Source organism: Rana temporaria, chromosome 9, assembly GCF_905171775.1.
Source record: "Rana temporaria chromosome 9, aRanTem1.1, whole genome shotgun sequence".
NCBI classification, from domain to species: Eukaryota; Metazoa; Chordata; class Amphibia; order Anura; family Ranidae; genus Rana; species Rana temporaria.
Genome location: NC_053497.1, coordinates 105,394,918 through 105,410,910, shown reverse-complemented (window position 1 = coordinate 105,410,910; position 15,993 = coordinate 105,394,918). Strand labels below are relative to the sequence as shown.

The window sequence follows — 15,993 nt, the reverse complement described above, 5'->3', positions numbered from 1 at the left end:
TATATATGGGCATATCTGTTCTGCAGTGATCACTGGGCTGCTTTCAAACTGATACACAGGTGCATAGAGGTGTACCTGCAGGTTACCTTCATTGAATCATAGACTTCTGTTATTACCTGCAGATTTGGTGCGCTTTTAGAACCACACTTGCAGGATATAATATAAAGAGCAGCTAACCCGCAGGACAGCCATAAATGCACTGTGCAGCATCCGCAGTGTGGTTAAATCGCAGCACATCAGTGTGAAAGCAGCCTTAGGCCCCTTTCAAGCGATTGGTCCGACCCATTCGGACCCTCCATTCACCTCTATGGAGCTGTAGATGTAAACGGACTTGTGTCTGATTACACCCACCTACCTCCAATCCGATCTGTTAAAAAAAACAGAAGGGAACCGTCCCTTTCCATCTGGGACAATCGGTGGTCCCATAAAGTAGAGTGGGCTGTGTCTGCTCTGCATATGCATAGTGGACACGGACCTGTCATCCACCCGCTCTGCTCATTGTGGCCCGTGATCGGTTTCCAAGTCGCTTAAGTGGCCCTCGCTCTTCAAAAGGTTGGGCACACCTGATTTAAAGGTTATGGAGTTGGTTGAGGAAGATTGGGTGTGGAAACACCAGACAGTTAAAGAACAGTGAACATTTTTTATGTATGACATAAACCCTAACCATGTTTCAGCGGATTGGGACTTGCCATTCTTCAGGGCTTTGGTAGTATTATATGGATGGTGGCCACTACATGCTGTGTCTACTATAATAACAATGTTTTGGAATGTCTCGATGTATGTATAGCATTAAGAACAGAGGAAAGGCTTTATCACATATTATATAAAACATACAGGATTTATTGGGCTAAAATATGCACTTACAGCATCGCTAATAAAACGAGCAGTAGAGAGAGGATAATCCAACCCAGGGATCACCAACAGGTCTGGATCATAATTGCGTCACAACTCCCGTCTCTTCCTACTCCTCCGTGTTTCCCCCCTATCAGGCTACGTTTGGGAATGATCATCCATTCCCAGGCATTGCCTGTTACGGGGAAACGTGTTGGAAGAAGACAGGAGTTGTGACATGATATTTATATATCGAGTGGGGAGTACAGAGTGGGTACAGATCGAAGTGTGCTAGGCTTAGAAGCTGTTTGATACATTCCTTGCGGAGGTCGGAATATACACTGGATGAGTCTATACATCTGTTCACATCATGTATATCATGATCTCCTATAATTTAGAGATCATTGGGATCCGGTAAGAGGAACATAGATTGATTGTTACCCTGTAACTGTGCACCTAGGAGTGGTGCACAGTATAATATTTTTTCTGGAACAAGATTTGAACACATAGTTGAATAAATACACATGGACACTTCATTTTTGGAATTCGCTTTAATTGCTTTTTCTTTACCGTGACTTTATAAATCGCATGTTGGAATATTCAGTGTTGGGTCACAGTATATTTTGTTTATTTTGTACACACAAGAAAGCACAAATCTTTTATATCTTGGAGACAATTTTTCACTTCCTTGTATTAAAGGAGTAGTAAAAGTGCAGCAGTCTTTAATATTTAGCACAAGATTTTCTTTTATATCATTACAATAGACAAACACAATGTGCTTAAGCTGATGATGCACAAACAATTCTAATCCAATGGGTGTAGTGAAACGTGTTTGAGGGCATGGCATGGCCGGGGGTCCAGGCTGAGTCTGCCATTCACTAGCGTACAGCAGGTCTTGACTTGAAAATCGTACTACTGTAAGATTGGTTCATACAAACTACTAAAGGGAAATCTCTCAATTGTGAGAGATGAAGAGACATAAACTTCTGCAGGAAAAGTTCACCAATAGTGGGAGGGGGGTAGGAAGTAAAACTACTGTAGGGAAATCTCACAGCAGAAAAATTTGGCTATTTTATGTACCTGAAATTAACTGTGATAAAGCTACTGATTATATTTTCATCTATACACAGGAACTTCTCAGTCACACATCAGACTGTCCAGAAAGACATACACTGAGAGAGGCTCTAGAAGCTATGCAGGTAAAATACGTTGTCAAAAATTCAATGTCAGAATTGTCTGTTATTGATGGCATCACAGAGGTGCCCCTTTGCAGAAAGACTCTGATTCAAAATGTCAGCCATTTCAGAGATCGTTTTGGAGTTAGTGATGCTGGGGAGGACTTAACAATTCCCCCCCCCCCCAAGCCAGTACAAATAATATGTTAGGCCAGTGGCCCTGAGTGGAGATACTCCTCCTATTCAGATCTCAACCAACAGTAGGTTCAACAGTCAGTAAAATAGCTGTCTGCTCTCTGTTCAGACCTGGATCACAGCACCTGGCAGACGAATGTCTCCTATCATCAACTACAAAGGTCTTCAAATGAAAATATTGCAAAACTGGGAATGTGTGTGTTAACGGAAAGTATTTGTGATGATGCCATGGTATTTAGCAAATTCATATAATTTTTATAGAGCAACAGTCCTCTTTGTAGCTACTAGAGTGCTTCATTTACAATTAATGCCTTTTAATCTGTTACAATAAACTATGCTCTCTAGGACAACACCCAACCTTCTTTAGCCCTCAGGAAACTGTCTCCACCAGTACAGAGAAAGCTGGTTGTGCTTGCTGCCCAGTCCACAAATTTCCAATAACAAACAACTGGCCACTGCCCCCACCTATAACTGGCCTTCCCAGCAAGGAGCACATGGAAGGGCAACGCATGTCAAACAAAACCAAAGAAAATTACCAGCTCACCTCACCAACCAGTCTGCAACCAACTGAATTCTCCTGTCTAAGCAGTTTGCATTAAAAACAGGGGTTTATGTTTGTTTCATTTGTTAAAATACCAATAAACATATTTTCAACTCTAAAAACAGGGGTTTAGATGGCACACATTTGCAAATACATGCGTAAGCTGCAGAACCACTCCACGACACCCCAGTATTATATGCAGTCCTAACTCTGTAAATTTATGATAGCTTCCATAGAAGAAGCAAATGCATGGGGGCTCTCATAATTTTACAGGGTTAGGACTGTATATAATACTGGGGTGCCATGTAGTGGCTCTGCAGCTTAGATGTATTTGTTAATATGTGCCAACTAAACCCCTGTTTTTAACGCAATCTGTTAGACAGGAGAATTTAGTTGGTTGCTGGCTGGTGAGTTGAGCTAGGAATTTTTGGGGGTTTTGTTTGACAAATTTGCAACCCTCCTTTGTAGTGATGCTCCATCTTTGTTTTTTTGTGCATAGAGAATATAGAGACTAGAGCAGGAGTTAGGAGCCCATATCCACTCCTGTGGAGAGGCTTCCAACCCATGAGCCCACACATTGCAATTTTTTTTCCTTCTACCCCTGTTTTTGTATGGATCAACGTTGAGCTCTTTTGTGGACGGTTTCTGAATTAATAAACTGTTGCTCTGAAGAACAAGGGAATGCAGCCATTGGGATTTTTCATTTGTGCATATGCAGCAGCACGCTGGGCCAGCGCCCCTACTGTGTTAGAAAAAGTGACTGTTAATTGCCAAATTACCTTGAGCAGTGGTAGAAGTTGATGTGGTGTTCAAACTTTCTCCTCCAGCCAGCCAACACGCAGATGCCGAATGTCTATGGAGACACGCAGGTCCTCAACGATCAGCTTCATAGCTATGGCAAACTATATAGGGAAGAGTAGACAGTCCTGCCAGGTGCCTCTATGCAGTGTGAATGAGGGAGAGAGTTGGCCCCTAGGCGGACAGCCACAGTGGGTCCATCATAAAGCTGGACCACCTTTATATTTTCGGTAAACTGACCCAGCAATTCAAATATTTATTTAAAGTGGTTGTATGCCCTGGTAAAAAAAAAAAACCTGCAGAGGCATAATGAGCTATAGTATGCATCGCATACTAACTCATTATGAAATAGTTCCCTAAGAACAAAGCACCAGCTCCTGATCACCGCTGAGGGAGCCGACATGTTCTCTTACGGGTTCGCGACTCCGGCGCTGTGAGTGGCCAGAGCTGTGATGATGTCACTCCCACGCATGTGCGCAGAAGTCCCCGTTCTGGCAAGGAGCTCCTAATTTCCGGCAGCATCTGCCAGACCTTCAGAGTGAATGCGCCGCTGACGTCAGCAGCTGAATGCAAGGTGAATATCTCCTAAACCGTACAGGTTTAGAAGATATTAATTTTACCTACAGGTAAGCCTTATTATAGGCTTACCTGTAGGTAAAAATGTGCAAGTGGGGTATACAACTGCTTTAATAGTCTTTCACATTTATAGCCGTTCTATGGTTTTCTTTTCTTTTTGAAACAAAATGGAATACATACTTTTTTACTTCACTACAAGTGAACTTGTCATTAAGATTCACATTTCCTATGAATGAATAGAGGTAATTTCAGCATTTTTAAATCACAATATTATCATTGGTCTCTGCATACCAGGGACATTGTGGTTGTTTCACTTCATTAGGGACTGTGGATAGTAGATTATTTCATATTAAATGAAGGCTGCTTGCAGTGAAATAGGCAGAAGCAGAAAGCAGAACTTGTATACTGTATGCAAGGAGCAAATGTTTGCTATCTTTGTGTATGTATGTATTTTTTTCAGCAGCTGGAGAGTGCCCAGAAGACATGAACTAAAGAGGTCATGTGATCTCTCGAAAAACTGCCACCATCAGCTGTCACGTTGGATTTTGGCAATACAAAGAGCCACAATATGTTTTTGCTGAAGAGAGATGTCAGAGATTTAATCCTTCGACATGGCAGAAGATCCCCTCGATCCAGATACATAATGACACCTAAAATTTTAAATAAAACTTGCTTATTAAACATATTTTGAAGGAAAAAAAAAAAGCACCCAGTATAAAAACTTTATCTAACAAGGGCAAAGTTAAATTGTTCTGTATCTTTGTCAGTTTGGATCTGGATTGGATATAGCTCTGGATTGTCTGCAGTGCTGAAAGATCTGGGGTGGGGTTTGGGGGAAGCAAAGCTGTCAGTAAATTCCTGCACAGCAGAGTATATCGGCAAGAGAGCAGGCGCTAGCCAAGATCTTCCATTGCTTTTTTCCAAATCTAAATCGGCTCCTGCTGTGATTATGTGAAATACAGATGAGCATTTTGTCATTATTGTTGTGCTTTCCATGTTTTGTTTTTCATCTCCATAAGGATTTTTTTTTGTAGGATCTAGCCATGTACATTAATGAAGTAAAAAGGGACAAAGAGACCCTGAAGAAGATTGGCGAGTTTCAGAATTCCATAGAAAACCTGGTAAGTCTGCTATTGGGCTCTAGGCGCACAGACCTCAGAATAATGGGGATGTTGGTTTTCTCCCTGATGCCTTGAAACAATGTACTCCATCCAGTATCTAATGGCCATGTTTGGTGCTACCATCTCATTGATTTTCATGGCTTCCCTGGTGCCTCCCCAATCTGTCTCACAACAAGCTGGGATTCTGGAGGAAGTGACATGTGACAGATGTGACTTTCTTTGCATCATCTTGTGGGGGTGTATGAGTATTTGTTAATACAGTCCTGATCAAAAGTTTAAGACCACTTGAAAAATGGCAACAAATCATATTTTACATTGTTGGATCTTAACAAGGTTCCAAGTAGAGCTTCAACATGCAACAAGAAGAAATGAGAGTGAGACAAAACATTTTTTGAGCATTCAATTAATTAAAAATAACGAATAAACTGAAACAGGCTGTTTTTCAGCTGCTCAAAAGTTTAGGATCACATGCCTTTAAAAGGCCAAATCTGTGTAAAGATGTGGATTCATTGTCATTTTCTGTCAGGTAGTCACAGGTTGTGATGGCAAAGAAAAAAAAAACTATTTTTGAACGTGGTCGGCTTGCTGATCTGTATAAGCAGGGTCTCTCATCAAGACACTGGATGATCCTCGACCCAAATTAAGGCCCTTACTGGTGCTGACTGCAGCCCCATAACCATCAGACGGCATCTGAGACTGAAGGGCTTCAAAAACAAAAAAAACGTCTTCAAAAACCTTGTCTCCTTGAACGCCACAGAACTGCTCGTTTGTACTTTGCAAGAGAGCACCAAACATGGGACATTCAAAGGTGGAAGAAAGTTTTATTCTCTGATAAGAAAAAAATTTAACCTTGATGGTCCTGATGGTTTCCAATGTTACTGGCATGACAAGCAGATCCCACCTGAGATGTTTTCTACGCGCCACAGTGGAGGGGGCGCCATAATGGTCTTGGGTGCTTTTTCCTTCAGTGGAACAATGAAGATCAGGAAGTGCAGGGGCGTCAAACGGCCGCTGGCTATGTCCAGATGTTGCAGAGAGCATTCCTCATGACTGAGGGCCCTCGTCTGTGTGGTAACGACTGGGTTTTTCAACAGGACAACGTTACAGTACACAATGCCCGCAGGACAAGGGACTTCTTCCAGGAGAATAACATCACTCTTTTGGCCCATCCTGCGTGTTGCCCTAAACTAAATCCAATTAAGAACCTTTGGGGATGGATGGCAAGGGAAGTTTACAAAAATGGACAACAGTTCCAGACAGTAGATGGCCTTCGTGCGGCTGTCTTCACCACTTGGAGAAATGTTCCCACTCACCTCATGGAAACGCTTGCATCAAGCATGCCGAAACAAATTTTTGAAGTGATCAACAATAACGGCGGAGCTACTCATTACTGAGTTCATGTTTGGAAGTTGGATTTCTGTTTTGGGTGGGTTTAGTTTTTCTTTTATAGGTGAAAAACAGCCTGTTTCAGTTTATTCGTTGTTTTCAATAAATTGAATGCTCAAAAAATGTTTTGTCTCACTCTCATTTCTTCTTGTTGCATGTTGAAGCTCTACTTGGAACCTTGTTAAGATCCAACAATGTAAAATATGATTTTTTGCCATTTTTCAAGTGGTCTTTAACTTTTGATCAGGACTGTATAATCTGGACTATTTTGGCTCTTTTTCTACTGGTATCATAAGGGTGCACTTGCTGCCATCTGCCACCTACCAAACACCCACCTGCCACCTCAAACAGTATAAGATGGATGATCAATGCATGCATCTGCATCTGTTGAGCTTCTCCTGGTTTTGCAGTGACCAGAATGTTCTATCCTCCTATGGAATTTGTCACATGAATTGTACTCTGTAAAAACGATATGTCAAATATGGCAGTTTAGCCCCAGATTCAAAAGCAATATTGTTGTCTGTGGTCACACTAAATGTCTTTGTGTCCGATTATGATTTGGCGTGCCAATTATTTTTTTTTACATTTCCAACAGCAAGTAAAACTGGAAGAATTTGGAAGACCAAAGATAGATGGAGAACTGAAGGTCCGATCAATGGTCAACCAGGCGAAGCAGGACAGGTGAGGCCAACTGGTTGTGAAGATGTGGAGGTCCAGATAAGAGGAGAGGCTCTAGCAGCTTCTTGCTTTTCATTTTGTGAGCACCAGCCTGCTTATATGTGAATGGTATTGTGACACTCTATATACATTCTTGCAGTAGTGAGGTGTGCAAGGTAAGAAAAAGAAAAACTGAGCAGCTGATGGGTACCAGGGGGAGGTACTTACAAGAGCGCAACAGGCTGTTGCTGGCTGTGGGTGGAGCCTGCAGAAATGCAGTGTTTAAACAATGTTGTTACCCTCCAAACAGCACAGCAAGGGGCTGGAGAATCACATGAGCATTACTTTAGACTTTTGTCTGGTAAAATGGTGTGTTTCACCTGTGTATGTAGTTGTTTGTCAGGAACTGACCTTTAGGCCTCGTGCACACTGGACGTTTTTAAAGCTGCTGTTTTTGGCTTCAAGCATTTTTTTCTGCAGCCAATAAACTCCCCAGCATCTTATCCTATGTGCCATGCACACATAGGCTGTTATCAGCATTTTTTTGTCAGCGTTTTCTTGCTAGGGAAAAAAAACTCCCCAAAACTAGTGAGGGTCTTTTTCAGCTGTTAAATGCTCTAACTCTGATAAAAGCTTTTAAAAAGCATTTTTGAGCCATAAGCTAAAAAACGCTGAAAAACGCTACTGCAAAACTCATTCTACAGCTACAGCTTTCTGCAGCTAACGCTACTGGTGTTTTTATAACGTCCAGTGTGCATGAGGCCTTACTGGTTTATGAACTGCTGTCTGTCATTTGCCACCTTCTCTCCCCATCAGGTATTTGTTCCTGTTTGATAAAGTTGTCATTGTGTGTAAGAGAAAAGGGTACAACTATGAGCTGAAGGAAATCATTGAACTGCTGTCCCATAAAATGACAGATGACCCCATGAACAACAAAGACATCAAGAAGGTAAATAATATGGGAAGGGGTTGTATTCATTTTACATCATCACATTTAGGCTAGATGCACACATGTCCAGTGCACATTTCCCCTCCATTTTTACTGCAAATTTTCCGAAGCAGCTGTTCAGCTGTAATTTCCAGATATGGTTTAGATGCGAATTCTTGGAGCCCGGCGGCCACCAGTATCTTTTAAGAATAGCTGGTTGTTATGGAGCAGCCTGTCAAGCCAGCCGCTGCGTTCTTAACAACCGCTGCATCATTAACCATCAGTGTGGGGTCCCCCTAATCCCATAGGGCCTGGTATGGAACCAGGCCGAAAAAAAAAAAAAATGGAGTGGGGTACCCCCTAAATTCCATACCAGACCCTTATCCGAGCATGCAGTCTGGCAGGACGGGGGTGACCGAGCGAGGTGGAAGTGTTGGTGCACGTCTGAGGAACCAATTGCATTTTAGTGCCTAATAGTTTACTGTAAGTACCCATTCACACTATGTGCAGTTACCTGCATTTTTCTGCACAAGAACAACCCAGGTCGCCAGTAGGGCACATAGAAATTAAGTCAGTAGCTTCTTTTTATAAAACAGTATAAATGCTTTTAATAAAATGATTCATGTTTAATGCCTATACATGTGATTGTACACAATATTTAAAGATTGTTTCTTTCTGGTCTCTTTATGCATCCACAAGTCACATGGCAAGATGGTAAGATGGAGTCATTGCTTTCTCTGGAATGAACATCAAATACTGTTCTATAGTTATTAGCACAGGATCCTGGTCCATGTCAGCTCAGAGTGTTTCCAGCATCAGTCTAATTGGAAAATCTAATTTTGAAGATCGAACAATCCTGAAGTTTTCTAGAGATGCAATTTTATATATAATAATCACTGATCTTATAAAGGGCATTAAAATCACACTACTCCCTGCATATGCTTTTTTTTTTCTCTGGGATGGTGCCATCTTTGTTCAGGCATCATCCTGGGTCAGAATCTATTTCTTTGACTGAGATGCCAGCTTAGAGATGACACAATTATGTAAATTCTGGTGCCTGCTACACTTCTTGGTTAAGTTTACAGATGTCTGCCATGGATCGGCCCTTCTCCTTTTTACTTGTTGCAAACTTATAATGTACAGTCTGTGGAGTTATTGGTAGAGAAGATTGAGAAAATGCTTCCTGTGTGCAGCACACTGCTGAAATTATCCTAGCCTAGCTAAAGTCACTGAAGTGGTGCTTGGGGACTGCTTTATATTGATAGAAGGTGGAACTTTTTTTTAAATGATACTGTTGCCATTTATAAATGTAAATCATTTCCTGAAATGTCACAAAGTTGCTAAGGGGTCTGCTTAGAAATAAAAATTGGATCAATGTGAAGGATTGGTGATGGTGTGATTATGATGATAAATATCCCAGGATGTCTGAGCGTCATTGTTTCCGTCTCTGAATGGACCATGTTTTATTAGTCTTCTGTTTGTGGAAGAGTTCAGATAGATGTAAGCCCATCTCTGCTCTCTCTCTCTGCAGTGGTCATACGGCTTCTTTTTGGTGCACTTACAAGGGAAACAGGGCTTCCAGTTCTTCTGCAAGACAGATGACATGAAGAGGAAGTGGATGGAGCAGTTTGAAATGGCAATGTACAAGAATTTTAATTTAAACTTCACTGGTGTTTGTATATTTTTTGTTTTCCGCACACCTCAGTCCCAGGCTGGTGATCTCTGTGCTTATATGTTCTCAATATCAGGAGATTACAAAGTACATAAGTGGGCTCTGCTTCCTACACTGCAGTTTTGCAAAGAGCAAAGTATTCATTCATGCTTCTCTTAGTTTAGTGTTAGAGTTGTAAAGGTTTGTTTGTTTTTTATTTTCTAAATAGGTTTCTTTAAGCTAGTGCATTGTTGGTTCACTTACCTTTTCCTTCGATTTCCCTTCTAAAAAAATGTTCTTCTAAATTTCTCACTTCCTGTTCCGCCTCAGTAAGCTTGCCCCCATCATCCGAGCCGTTCTGGCTGGGGGTTAGTCAGCGTGCTCGCCCCCTCCCTTGGGTGTTCACAGCGTCTGGTATGCAGTCCCAAGGGAGGGGGTGAGCACACTGACTAACCCTTAGCCAAAATGGCTCGGATGATGGGGGCAAGCTTACTGAGGAGGAACAGGAAGTGAGAAATTCGGAAGAAAAAAACATTTAGAAGGGAAATCGAAGGAAAATGTAAGTGAACCAACAATGCACTAGCTTAAAGGAACCTATTTAGAAAATAAAAATCAAACCTTTAGAACCCCATTAAGCTGGTTGGCCATACACTTGTAAGACTTTGAGCCCCACAGGCTGAGCGAGCAAAATCTTGATTCCCCCATCTACCCTAAACGGCATGGATTGAAGAATCTCTCTTGCTGGGTATCTTATTCTGATAGTCAACACCAGAATAGCTGAACAATGACTGACTCTGATTGGATGCAGCTGCTATTCTGTTGAAAATGTTCTGCCCAGTGAGATGGACAGGAAGGTGCTGATAGGGGCCACTCAGGGTTTGAATTTTGGCCCAGTTCACGAAGGAACCAATGCAAATCTGTTCCATGTATGGTCAGCTTTAGTTTAATGCCCCGTACACATGATCGGAAATTCCGATGTGAGCTTTTGAGCGGAAATTCCGACCATGTGTATGCTCCATCGGAATTTTTCTGTCGGAATTTCTGCCAACAAAAGATTGAGAGCTGGTTCTCAAAGTTTCAGAAAATCTGATTGTCTGTAGCAATTCTGACGCACGCTCGGAAACAATTTGGCGCATGATCGGAAGCACTGAACTTCATTTTCTCGGCTCGTCGTAGTGTTGTACGTCATCGCGACGGTGGAAAGTTCAGAGAACTTTTGTGTGACTGTGTGTATGCAAGCCAAGCTTGAGCGGAAATTTCGTCGGAAAAAACAACCAAGGTTTTTCCGACGGAATCCTGTGTACGCGGCATTAGGTCTGCACTGAGGTAAACTTCCAGTGACCGCAGTGTGCTTTTCTGGTGTCTTATATTGTTTGGTAGGGCAGTGTGCTTTTCTGTTTAAGCAATTAAATCATACAACTACAGCTTTGTCACAAAAGCCTATTTCTTCTTAATATTAGTTGCCTGATGCTGATACCATCCAGACTGTGATGAAGATGAACTTTGCTATGAAATCTTCTATTACACAAACAAAAATTGTATGACATGTAACTGTGTCACATAAACGTTTGTTAAAAGATAAGTTCACTTAAAAAAAAAAGTGCATTTTTTTATTTTTGGAGTCTGTAAAGCAGATCGCTGGTGCCATGCAGGTCTTCTGTACATCCCATATTGGTAAGCAGATACACTTGACAGGAAGAACCAATGAACTACCACAGCGCTCCACAGTGCCATGGTAGTTCATTGAGAACTACAAGCCAACATTTGCAAAGGATGTCTGTGAATGGATGACGCAGCCGTGTCACGGGGGGTCGGGCTGCAGCATGTAACATATTCCCAAAGGTGAACTTATCCTTTAAAGTTTCAGAGTGGTTGGCCCCATATCTGGAAGCAGCCAGTCAGATGCCAGGCTTTTATTCAGAACAGCCAGTCGGATCTGCTGCAGCTAAAGATACAATGTGATTGGGTCATGTCAGCAGAACTGTGACTGGTCTTTCCTTATTTAAAGTGGACCATTTGAAAAGCAGCCATATTGAAGCATATTCAATTCAATGGGGCCTGGCCTTATCCTGTTACCGCAATGATGGGACTGTTTTTTTTTATAATCTGATTGTAAGAAATATTAAAGAAAGACTCCCTTTTTTGATGGGCCATTTTTCTGTTTTGTCAGGTCAAACATAAAGCCAGAGAAAGCCAACTCCAACCACCATAACTTCCAGATGTTCTCCTTTGAAAAGACGACTAGCTGTAAAGCCTGTAAGATGTTTCTGAGGTGGGTGGTGCAGTCGTGTTTGTAGCCTGTTGCAATTAAGGAGGGTTTACTGACTTGCTAATTTTTGATTCCTTGCAGACTGAACAAATGTTTAAATTCAGGAGAATCATAAAAAAAATGCAATTTAAGAATTCTTTGCAAAAAGCAGCAACATTGCACAATGAATACTGAGGGATGTCTGACAGTGTTTTGTTTCTCTGACAGGGGCACATTCTACCAGGGCTACTACTGCTCTAAGTGCGGGGTCGGTGTACACAAGGAGTGCCTCGAAACAATCCATCCATGTAAAATGGGTGAGTCTCCGTATATATACTTGTCAAAGTCCAGCCATCTGAAAGCCTTTTAGTGGAAGGAGTTGCTGTGTAAGCTGATTTATGAGAAAAGAAGGTACTCTAGTGGCTTTAAAGGAGGAAGAGAGCTCAAGGTGAGCTTGTCCAAAGGGCAGACAAGAGGTGGGCTAATGGATGGAGCCAACAGAATTTTACATTTTAAAAAGCTTCTGAGTATTACTTTGCAGTATGTTGTGTTTAGTTCTGTATGTGTGACTCACTTGTGGCTTTAGTCATGTAGCACTCCCTTTTGTGCCTTTCCTTTCGCTGGGGGCAGTGCGCTTTCTTTCTGGGAAAATGCAATTTATTTCTGGGGTTATATAACAAAAGCCACCTATGCAAGTAGCAGAGAAATGTCAGCCTGAAGAGTTCTGAGATGTATAGACAAACGTTCTGAGAACTCTGCAATAATCCTTCTGTGTTCTTTCCATTCTCAGGTCCCAGTGATGACATGGTAAGATATTCTGTAAGTCACTCCAGATCTATATAAGAGCTCCCTAATCTATCATGCATCTCATAGCTGAGTGTCCCAATGAATACTGGTACTTTTATTTCTTCAGTAGCTTAAATTGTGTTCAAGCTTTTATCAGTCAACTTATCAAAAGCTGCAAACAATGAGAAGGCTCTATGCTGTGTCTGTTTGTACCCATGTTTGGTGTGTAAAGAGTAACACCTTAGCAACCATTAGGCACCTTATGATATGCTGTGGGACATAAATCCGCTGTGAATTTCTGCCCCCTGTGTTAGATACACTGTGAATTTTTCTGCACTCTTTGTTGGCTACACTGTGGAGTTCTGTCAACTGTACAGGGATTTTGTTTCCCGAGTCGTTGCACTCAGGGCTCCCTGGTGTATCAACTTGTATCCTTCTAATTAGATGAATAGTCTCTTTATCAAGTTAACCAGACACTGTTGTATGTTGTCACATAGGCTCCGCCCATTCACTCTCCAAGTGCCTCTAATGCCTCAGGGGCAGATCAGGTGGGTATATCTGAGCAGTTAAGGGAATCCAATCATAGTTTTCATGATCCGATCTCTAACCTGACCAATCAATCCTGTTCTTGGTCTTATATGGGCATCTTGTGGGTTCCTTAGCAATTCTGCTTTCTAATGACTATACACCTCTAATTCTTATTCTTATTGGGGTTGGAAATCTTCACCTTCATTCTGAACTACAATGCCCAGTATGCTCAACCAGCAAGACATTCACATGGACAGTCAGACTTGAAAGGGGATGTTAGTTTACAGTTTTCTTATCTCCTCTTGTAGGTAACAGAAAAAAATCTAATTCTGTACCGTTTGTCTCTATGTAACTTGAGCCTTGCACATTGTAGACTAAAACTGCTTCACAAGCACTTCTGCTAAAAAAAATAATAATAAAAAAAATAACAGCTCTTTAACACCGGGTTTTCAAACACTACATAGGGTATAAGAACTGCCATTCTCAGAGTGGATATATCCTCATACCTGCTGTTGGTAGATTCCTATCAAACAGTTGTTACATGCAAAAAATTATAATTGTATAGTTTGAGGCATTCTTTGCTCCTTTTCATAATTTTCACAGAATTAAATCAACTTCAGGATCACAGCTGGTAGAGCATCATGGGAAATGTAGCCAAGCAGTGATGAGAACTGTCACTTTTATTAATTAAAACCGAATAGAAAAGTTGATTTGGTAACATGTTTGGGCAGCTTACTTTGTAAATGGACAATTTTAACACCCTAATTTTGTTTCTCCTCATAGGATCCTCTAATCACAGTATCTGGTGAGTCCGCAGTTCTATTCATATTTTAAATATGTACTGATTAATTCTTTGCTGCTCCTAGAGAGCTTTGCGCTGTTTTTATAAATGAAGCAATGCTAGCACTATTTAGAAAACCCACTTGGTTTACCTATAGAGTCTGTGCATGTCGGGCGGTATTGTCCCGTGTGTACTGCAGCCGGTCCAACAGAAGTCAATGGCTGGGAACGCTGACTGGAGTTTTCTGGCGGGGAGGCTGCCCCCCTGTCAGAACACAATAATACAGGGGCTCCAACCTGAGCTGTCAGTTTTTTTTTTTTTCGAAAAAAAACTAGAAGTGTGTACTAGGATTTAGTTAGATGCACCTCAGTGCACAGAAAAATGCCCTGTGCGATTTTTAAACATACACAGCCCTTGGAGTTATCTGCGCCATAACAAACTGTATTGGTGTTGAAATTGGAATGACTTTAAATGCAATGCACATATGCATTGCATAATTGTAACATGAATTGGTTTGAACAAGCCCTTAATCTGAATTTAATTATCCGGTTCCCCAATTTGACAGGTCATTTATTATACATCTGGTGGAACTACAGCCTCCTACCAGTACTTCTATACAACTTCTGCCTGCTTTAGGTCAATCAGTTTATTGTTTTCTCTAGGGGATTAAGTATAGGTTTTGAAAACTTAGGGATGTGTGCAAAGAGGTCCTGATGGGTAGAGTTGTTGGCTTCCATTGCTAAAAAAAATTGCAAGATATTTTGGATTATGGGTTCCTAAGAATGTAGCAGGGATGAAAGTGTTTTTGACCTTTGTCCCCCACACACATTTCACTTGAGTGTCCCTTTAACTTGACTATGCCATGGCTGGACTGACAGCATGTTAATTCAGTCAGTAAATATTGGTGAAAAAAAGAAATCCAACTGTTTGCATTTGTCCTCTCTCTGCACTCTTGCGTCTATATGATAATATTTGTCTCTCTGCACTTATACATCTTTTATGATAATAGTACCTTTTAATGCCAGGACCCAAGATGGTAGCAATACAGAATTACTATGGAAACCCTGCTCCTCCGGGAAAGCCAGTGTTAACATTCCAGACTGGGGAGGTGATTGAGCTGCTGAGGGGTGACCCTGATTCCCCGTGGTGGGAGGTAGGTGCGCAACTACAACTTGGAAGAAAATCTGCCATTAGCCACCAAGTCTAAATGATGACCAATGGCTTTGTCTTCTCTTACCAGGGACGCTTGCTACTGACTAAAAAATCGGGTTATTTTCCCAGCTCTTCGGTTAAGCCCTGTCCTGTGGTAAGTGCCATATTACAGTTGCTATATTTACTGCACAAACAGGTAGCCAGTCACTTTGTGGTATTTTCCATATGTGCTAAGGTTCCCATGTACTACTTCCGTCTAAACTTTTATACTATGTAATTAGCGGGGGTTTTAGAATGCACTTTATATAGGCAGGGCTTAATAACCTTATTAGATTTATCCACATGCTGTGCTATTTCTTGAGTCTGCTGTGAGCTGTACAATGTATATAGTTACATAGTCAGTCTGGTTAAAAAAAGTCCATCCAGTTCAACCCACAGATAGAAACAAAAACAAAATACACACAAATCCAAAAACCCCAAATAGATAATCTTATACCGACAGTTGATCCAGAGAAAGGTTAAAAAAAAAAAAAGTATGATCCAATCTGCTCCAGTGGGGAAAAAATATTCCTTGCTGATCCCCCAAGAGGTAATCTGCTATTCCCTGGATCAACTTTACCAATAAGTATTAGTATTCAG

At 41.4% G+C, this 15,993-nt stretch overlaps 1 protein-coding gene across 10 annotated transcripts in view; it reads left to right on the top strand.

Annotated features, from left to right (window-relative positions):
• The window catches only part of VAV2 (vav guanine nucleotide exchange factor 2), a 324,488-nt gene that overhangs the window by 286,936 nt on the left and 21,559 nt on the right, over positions 1-15,993 (top strand). For 4 of the 10 annotated variants that reach the window (XM_040324063.1, XM_040324060.1, XM_040324068.1 and 1 more), the window contains 13 exons: positions 1,962-2,030; positions 5,151-5,237; positions 7,219-7,304; positions 8,097-8,229; positions 8,908-8,922; positions 9,740-9,849; positions 12,030-12,131; positions 12,336-12,424; positions 12,898-12,926; positions 13,391-13,441; positions 14,205-14,226; positions 15,228-15,355; positions 15,443-15,508. In XM_040324063.1, coding sequence (XP_040179997.1) covers positions 1,962-2,030; positions 5,151-5,237; positions 7,219-7,304; positions 8,097-8,229; positions 8,908-8,922; positions 9,740-9,849; positions 12,030-12,131; positions 12,336-12,424; positions 12,898-12,926; positions 13,391-13,441; positions 14,205-14,226; positions 15,228-15,355; positions 15,443-15,508 — 987 coding nt within the window. The remainder of the gene's footprint in view (positions 1-1,961; positions 2,031-5,150; positions 5,238-7,218; positions 7,305-8,096; positions 8,230-8,907; positions 8,923-9,739; positions 9,850-12,029; positions 12,132-12,335; positions 12,425-12,897; positions 12,927-13,390; positions 13,442-14,204; positions 14,227-15,227; positions 15,356-15,442; positions 15,509-15,993) is intronic. The other 6 variants (XM_040324064.1, XM_040324070.1, XM_040324065.1 and 3 more) reach the window with 4 other exon arrangements.